A 7,408-nucleotide genomic window follows, 5' to 3' on the forward strand; every position below is an offset into this window, starting at 1 on the left:
CCCCTTAACCATTTTGTTCGTTCAAAGGCAGTGGTGTGCAGGAAATCTATGAAAATAGACATAGTATATAATCTTTTATTAGTTAACCAGATCTGTTTATCTCCAAGGAGCCCCTGTCTCTGTTCAGAAAGCTGGTTGGATCTCCGAGAGAGAAGTTAATTGTATAACAAAGGGAACTGCTTTCTTTTGAGTGGAGGCTTAATTTGGAATGGATGAAGCCAGTGAGCCAGAGGGGTTGTCAGAAGAAAATGGGTGGTGGTGTGATTAAAGCAGTTGGATGCTTCTGCTGGATAATTGAATTCTGCTCTTGCCTCCATAACAGAGTTGCTGTGTGATATTAAGCAAATTGTTTTTCCTAGATGGTCATTAATTGGGTGTTTTATTCTGGTGCCTGATGGGAGAGATCTGAGGTGTGATTTGCTTGAGGGCTTTGCTTTTCTGTGAATTCAGAAGCTGTTGCATAACACTACATATTTTGAAAAATCAGATACTGTTAGTTTCAAATAGACCCAATATTAATCAGAGTTTGAAGTGCCATCTGTTAGAATAACAATTAATATGATAAGAAAGTCGATGAAGAAATTAATTCCTTCTTTAGAGCAGAGCTTGAACTTTGTGAAGAAAATAGTACATTGGATATCTGCTGAGAATGATATGTAGGAGACCTGGTACTGAGTGAGCAGTGACTGTCCTACGCTTTGGGAAAAAAAGTAGGGATTCTTTGGGAGAACAGTGTAGGGTTTGGGATTGTAATACAAATGCAGAGTGAACCAGCTTAGGCTCAGCACTGTCCTTAACTGATGTGCTTGACTTTTCCAACAGAAAGTGCTTTTCGAGTATGAGCTGATACACAACTTAAATTTCAAACCAAACAAACAACGGCCCTTAAGGTTAACTCAAGTGCAGTGCCATCAGTGGAGAAGGAAACAAAATCCTCCTTCCCCACAAAGCTGCAAAGAAACTCACAGCCATGAAAATCCATCATGCCTGGTGCAAATGAGGCTGGAACACTTGGCAGAGGCCTTTTTCAGCAGGGTTTTGGTCTCATTTCAGCGAGTTCCTGGCTGAACCCTGCTCATCTGCCCTCTCAGTCGGGCACCTGAGCCCCAGTGTGGCTCTGTCTCCCAGCAGGGCGTTGGTGCAGGAGCACGGGAGCCCCTGGGAGCGCGTGGCATCCTCTTTATCCCAGCCCTGTGTGCCACCAGGCAGCTGGCAGTGGGCCCCGAGGCAATTGTGTGGGAGGGAAGGATGGCCAGAGCATGGCATTTGCTCTCAGAAGCCGCACGGATTTAGCCACGGGTTTTATTGGAACTTTTGGAGCTATTTATGCTGGGCAGCTGTTTAAGTACGGTGTTGCTGGGAAGCCAAGCTGCTCTCACAAATGAGGCTCACGGTGGAATCCACGTGTGCCATTGCAATGGTTTTGTGTAACCAGGCCTTACACTCAGGAGGGCACTTTACACCCCCAATCCCCTGATATCCAGTTTGTCAATCTTGTATCTTTCTCACCATACCCTCCCCAAAGGATGCTGACTTACCCCAGAACACTACAGTCCTTATTTTAGCTTGTTTTTACCCTTGATGTCACATTGAAACTGAGCTTAGTGAAGTGTTTTTGTAGCTTCTTGCACTTGGTTGTAGATCTACTTTTCATAGCAGCCTTTTGCATCTGTAACTTCTGGCAGTTTTGTGCTTGGCCATTGTTTTGTGGAAGCTCTGCAGCCCTGACTCCTTTGAGTTTTCTTCACAGAACTTGGTTTTCATAACACTTAATTTTTTTTTCTGTTGCTTTCGTCATATGTTGCTGACTGATACAGGGCATCCCAAAATGGGCACCTTATTGTAGAGGAGACTTTAAAACCTTGATAACAGCAAGAGTATTTTATTTAAAGATTCTGCTCCTTTTCATGCATTTGTCAGTTTTATAATAAAATGATACTGATCCGTTGTAGCTCTTAAGTGCATTTCCCAGAGCCTCTGCACCTGTTTTGTATTGCTGATTTTTCCTGTTTACGTGGATTTGCACTTGGCCCTGGTGAAATGCACCTCAATCCATCATCATAATTTGGATTAAGTGGGAAAACAGTTGGAAGGCTGTCTGTTCCACGCTGGCAGTCAGTGTGAGTGTGGTGTAAGGTCTGGTGATCCTGCCCTGTTCTGCCAGACAGGTTATCATTGAAAACCCAGGGTGCTGCTGACCCCGGGGCACAGATGAATCACTCCTGATTCAAGGCTCCATTTTGATGTCAAACCATTGATGGCCACCCACAGTAAAGTTATTTGACCTGTTTGTCTTCCCCGTTGGCTTAATCTAAGTAATGCCTTGACAATGTGCCTTAAATATCATATAAAAGTGTTAGAATTCCTATGAAAGTCAGAATGGACAAGGGCTATTGCCAAGTCCCATCCCGAGGGCCTTCTGCCTCATAGGAGAAATCAGATTGATGTGCTACAACTTGTTGTTGCCAAATTCACGTTGGCTGCTACTCATCACCTTCTCCACTCCTACATGCCTACAAATTGTCTGTGTTCCCATTTTTTCTTGAAATTGAAATTAAACTGATGGATATGTAATGCCTGGCTGTTCTTTCCACTCCTTCCCTGAACATATTTGCTTCTCTTCTGGTTTTTTTCCTCCCTTTTTTTCCTTTGGGCTGTGTGCTGAAAAGGCACACAGGCAGGAGACACGAGATTCCAAGGCTTTAAGGAATCAATTCTTTCTTTGCAGGAGTGTGACAAAGCACTAAGCTTTGGTGTTCCTTGGGTAACTGGAAACAGCAGTCAAGGGCACAGGAAGACACTGTGATCACCATCTACCATGAGACATGAAGGGGGAATAAATGTGTTAATTAAAACGTTTTTATTCATAGTCTTGATGTTCCCAAACAAAGAAATTTATTTAAGAAGATATTGCCTTAAGTTTGTGATATGAGATCTCTGGCAGTTCAGAGGGATTGTTGTCATTAGAATCACAGAATGGTTTGGGTTGGATGAGACCCTAAGGATCACTGAGTTCCAAAGCTCCTGCCATGGGCAGGGATGCCACCCATTAGATCAGATTGCTCAGTCCAGCCTGGCCTTGAACACTGCCAGGGCTGGGGCATCCACAGCTTCTCTGAGCAGAGCTTTCTCTGTGTTCAAGAAGTTCATGCTCACTCCAGCAGTTCCCCTGTTTTAGTGCCAGTTAATCCCTGGCTGCTGAGCCTGTACCACGTTAATCCCTGGGAATGTTATTGTGTGGAAGGGACTCTACCTTCTGCCAAAGAGACAAAAACTTATATGTAAAAAAAAAAGGAGATTTTTAGAGCTCTCAGTCAAATACCTTTCATTGCATCAACACTGCTCTAATTCTAGGAAAAACCATCTAACTTGTGCCAAGGTGACAAATTGTAGTGCTCATGTGAAAGTGCCTGCTGCTGTTGTTCATGTGTATGGCACAGGAGTTATGAGGATTGTGAGAAAACACAGCAACTCTAAAGCTACTTATACTTCTATGAATCCTTTGGTGGTTTTGCCTGTGTGGTTAATAACACTTTTTTCTTTCTTTTTCCCTTTACCTCCTCTTCTGCAGTTTCAGCTTCTTGCCTCAGCATTATTTAAGTCTGGCTCGGATTTCACGACTCTTGGTGAGTATTGTGTGTCGGAGGAATTACATGATGTTCTCTTTGATAATTACTCTTAGTTTCTACTGGTTTTTATATCAAATATTATAGTTCCTATCAACATTGCAGGCTCTTTTCAATATGCAAAGTGCCACTACCCAGACATTTGAGAGGTTATTTATAATGACCAGTGTCCAATGCCTCAAGCCCATATTTAAAACATCTGTCAACATCCGTGGTTTTAAACCAATGCCTCCTGGGATCATTTTGTGTCTCTTATTACAGCTGATCCTTCACTGTTACCCAAGTAAACAGAAGCTTTGGTCAGAATAAAGCACCTCCTGTCATGTCACTTTGGAATCTCACAGCATGGCTACGGCTCTGTTTGCTGTGATAACTGCAATTCCTGGAGTAGTTTAGTTCGCTCTGTTCTCTACAGAACGAGTTCTTTGGGCAGAGTGTCAAGAGCGGAGAAAACAGTGGCGTGAAGGGCTGGAAACAGGAGGGCTGAGCCAAAGCCAGGATTTGTTTCGCTGCTCTGTCCAGTTAACCCTTTGAGAGATTCCAGAGATTCATCCTGGGCAAGCTATGGGAAAGATACAGGCAGAAATTACATCCTTGTAGTGCTGGGGTGTCCTCAAGTCACTGAGCTCTCGATAAGAGAATGGATGACTTCAGGTTTTGATGGGGGTATAATTCCCAATCTAAGAAATTGATGGAAAATTAAAGCCCACTGGAGTTCTGCCCTGCTGGATGAGGAAGCTCTGCTGGGTTCTTGTAGTTTGGAAGACATCAAGTTGACCCTGTAAGATCAACTTTTTTTAAAGAAAGAAAACCCAAGTTTCAAAAAAGTTAGATTTTTCATAGGCTCTTAGAATGGTTTGGGCTGGAAGAGACAACTCAGAAATTGTCTCATTCCAACCCCCTCTGACATGGGCAAGGACACCTTCCACTATCCCAGGTTACTCCAAGCCCCATCCAACCTGGCCTTGAACACTTCAGATATGGGACATCCACAGCTTCCCTAAACAACCTATGCCAATGCTTCACCACCATCAAAACTTTTCCCTAGTTTTAAGCATTTAAAAAGATGAATTCGTTCTTGACTCAGTACAATACTTCATCCAGATTTTAGGTTTACAGATAGGAGGCTATGTACATCAAGAGATGCTTTGAAAATAAAAACCCAAACCCTCCTTGGTTTGATTAACTTGGTTGACTTTGATTAACTGAAGAGTGAGTTCACTGAATTAAAAAGCATTCCTTTGAGATAGCAGCAATGGAAGTAATCCAAAGTGGAGGAGATCATTGTGTTCCTGCCCTATTGTTCTTGCTGATGGTTTTAGTGTAGGATTTAGATAAACAATGCAAATCAAACCCTGCCGTGTTGGGAGGGAGCACTCCAGAAATTGGTTTGCAAAGCTCCTGTGTTCCAAGATGCAGCCAGGTGCGAGTCCAGTCCATCCCAACTCTGAGCTGGGACTCCTGCTGTCAGCAGAGCTTGTCTCAAGGAAAACTCCAAGCAGTCCAAGGAGCAGTTCTGCTTATGGCAATGAAGATAATGAAGAAAGCCCGAGGACAGAAGAAACGAGGCACCAAATAAAAATAGCTACATGGATTTTTGTTTTCTGGGACATCAGAGCAGTCCCCTGAGAACTCCTGCTTCCCCTGTTTCTTCAGGGCTGTCAGTGAGCTTGACAGGCATTTGTTTATTACTTTTTATGGCATTTTGGTGGCAGTGCTGGCTTGGGGTGACATAATCTCTGTATGTGTGCTCACCATAGTGGGACGGAGAGCTGGCAGCCTTATTAGTGGCGGCAGAGGGAACTGTTAACATTTCTCCCAAATGGACAATTCCATAGCTACACTGAGTGTTTGGGATTGGGAGGAGTGACTTACTTTCCCCTTTCCTTCCTCCCCCAGGATTTTCAGACGTTGACCACACGTATGCCCAGAGAACTCAGCTGTTTGACACGTTAGTCAACTTCTTCCCAGACAACATGACCCCTCCTAAAGGCAACCTGGTGGACCTCATCACGCTGTAACAGAGCAATCACTGGACACGTGGAAGAGGGGAAAAGCATCCATTTTCAGTATTTTAATTTTTTTACTGCATTGATTGACTGCTGGGATGAAGTTAATATAGTAACCCCTAAGTGTTTGAAAGGGGTTTTATACTTGTATGGTGAATCCCTGGAGCTTTTCCCTTGGAGTAGGTTAATAAAATGTAACTGACATACTTCTGACTAAATATATATATTTTTTCTGACTTTGGATTTCGAGTTAGCAAATGTAAGATAAAAAGGTGGGGGGAAAAGAAAAGAAATAAAACCCAGTCATGCAGTGATCTTTTTGCCTATGGGGGAAAATTTGAGGTTTGTGAGTTGTCTGGGATTAAAGATGATGGGTTTTATTTTGCGTTTCCTGAGGAAGAGGGGGAAGAGGTTTTTCTTTCCTCATTTGTAGCTAGTCATGATGTATTGCTTAATCCTACAACTCCATCCTCAGCAGCTGATGACTTGGTGGCAGGACACTGGCACGTGTTGAGATGATGTAATTTATGTCCCGAGTCTTGTACGCGCGGTGTTGTCGCGGGAAGGCGTCCGTGTGTTCCGAGCCGTCTGTCTCCCCTTCCCAGAGCTGTGCTGACAGTCATGTCTAATTGCCTCTGAGACTCCGTCTAAACTGACTACCTACATCCCTGTCTCCTCTTCTCTGGAGCCTTCCACTTAAACCTGGCAGGCAGGAGGGAACCTCAGAGATACAGCTGGAGAACGGGAGTGCGGTCGCCGCCTGCACAGGCCCCTTAGCAGAGATCCATCTCTTTGCGGCCGTGCTCATCCACTGAGAAACCCTGTGGGTCCTCGGCGAGCCTGGCAAAACTGGGTCTTCCACCACACACACCCCCAACCTCTGCAACCTGACCCCAGGTTGGGTGTAGGATTTCTGAAGCAGATTGTCTTCGTTTCCATGTGCTTCTGTGTGCGTTTGTCCGTGTGTACGTGTACAGGGCGTTGCTCCCACAGCTTGTCTCCTTCCTGTGTAGTGCAGCTCCCTTGTCAATGCATTTCAGACCTAGATCTGACTGTGAGGGAGGCCTTCTTAGCATAAATCTCTGAAAATGAGCTGATGCATATGTATAGAAAATGTATTCTTCCTTTTGCTGAAAGCCTTCTTTATAAACACTGTAAGGGCTTGGTGCTGCACTGTGAAGTGGAATGAAGGACATGCATATCCAGCATTAGAAACTCTGCTTTCGGTGTCCGTGAGCATTCAGTACACACTGGCAGATGTAAATATTTATATGAAACTGCAAAACTTTCTGTCCAGCAGCGTTCATGCCAGTCAGGTACCACCTGCTGTGGCTCCTGCTGAACTTGGTGGAAGTCCTGTGTGTGCAAAGATGATTTGGACTCTTGAAATAAAGAGTTAGTCAAGTGTCTTTTTCAGAGCTCGAGTGTCTGCTTGCTTCGATCGTATTGCCTCTTTATCATGTTCTTTGTGTGACTTTTATAGTCCTGGTGCATTAGAAATAAATTTCAAAGCCTCATACTAGTGTTTAATCACTTAGAAAGGAACGGTATGTCAGAGGGCAGGCTTGTCTTCAGGGAGGACTGTACAAATGAAGTGTTTTTAGCCTGTCACTTGAGACTGTTCAGACACTGTGCATTTCAGTGGATGGCAAATCAGACATCTGCAGAGGAATCCACTCAGTGCAGGAAATGAAATCTGATGAAATTGTTTCTTTGGAACGTGGCAGGTTTTTTCCACTGACATGGAAAGTTTTACATCACTGCTGGGCTTTG

General features: G+C 44.1%; 1 protein-coding gene across 2 annotated transcripts in view; it reads left to right on the forward strand.

The window, feature by feature from the left end:
- The window catches only part of MKLN1 (muskelin 1), a 99,245-nt gene extending 93,404 nt beyond the window's left edge, over nt 1-5,841 (forward strand). For both annotated transcript variants that reach the window (XM_063397119.1, XM_063397120.1), the window contains 2 exons: nt 3,572-3,626; nt 5,526-5,841. In XM_063397119.1, coding sequence (XP_063253189.1) covers nt 3,572-3,626; nt 5,526-5,647 — 177 coding nt within the window. In that variant the 3' untranslated portion in view covers nt 5,648-5,841. The remainder of the gene's footprint in view (nt 1-3,571; nt 3,627-5,525) is intronic.
- Nucleotides 5,842-7,408: the final 1,567 nt, after the last annotated feature.

This window comes from Prinia subflava, chromosome 4 (genome assembly GCF_021018805.1).
Source record: "Prinia subflava isolate CZ2003 ecotype Zambia chromosome 4, Cam_Psub_1.2, whole genome shotgun sequence".
In the NCBI taxonomy this organism is placed as follows: Eukaryota; Metazoa; Chordata; class Aves; order Passeriformes; family Cisticolidae; genus Prinia; species Prinia subflava.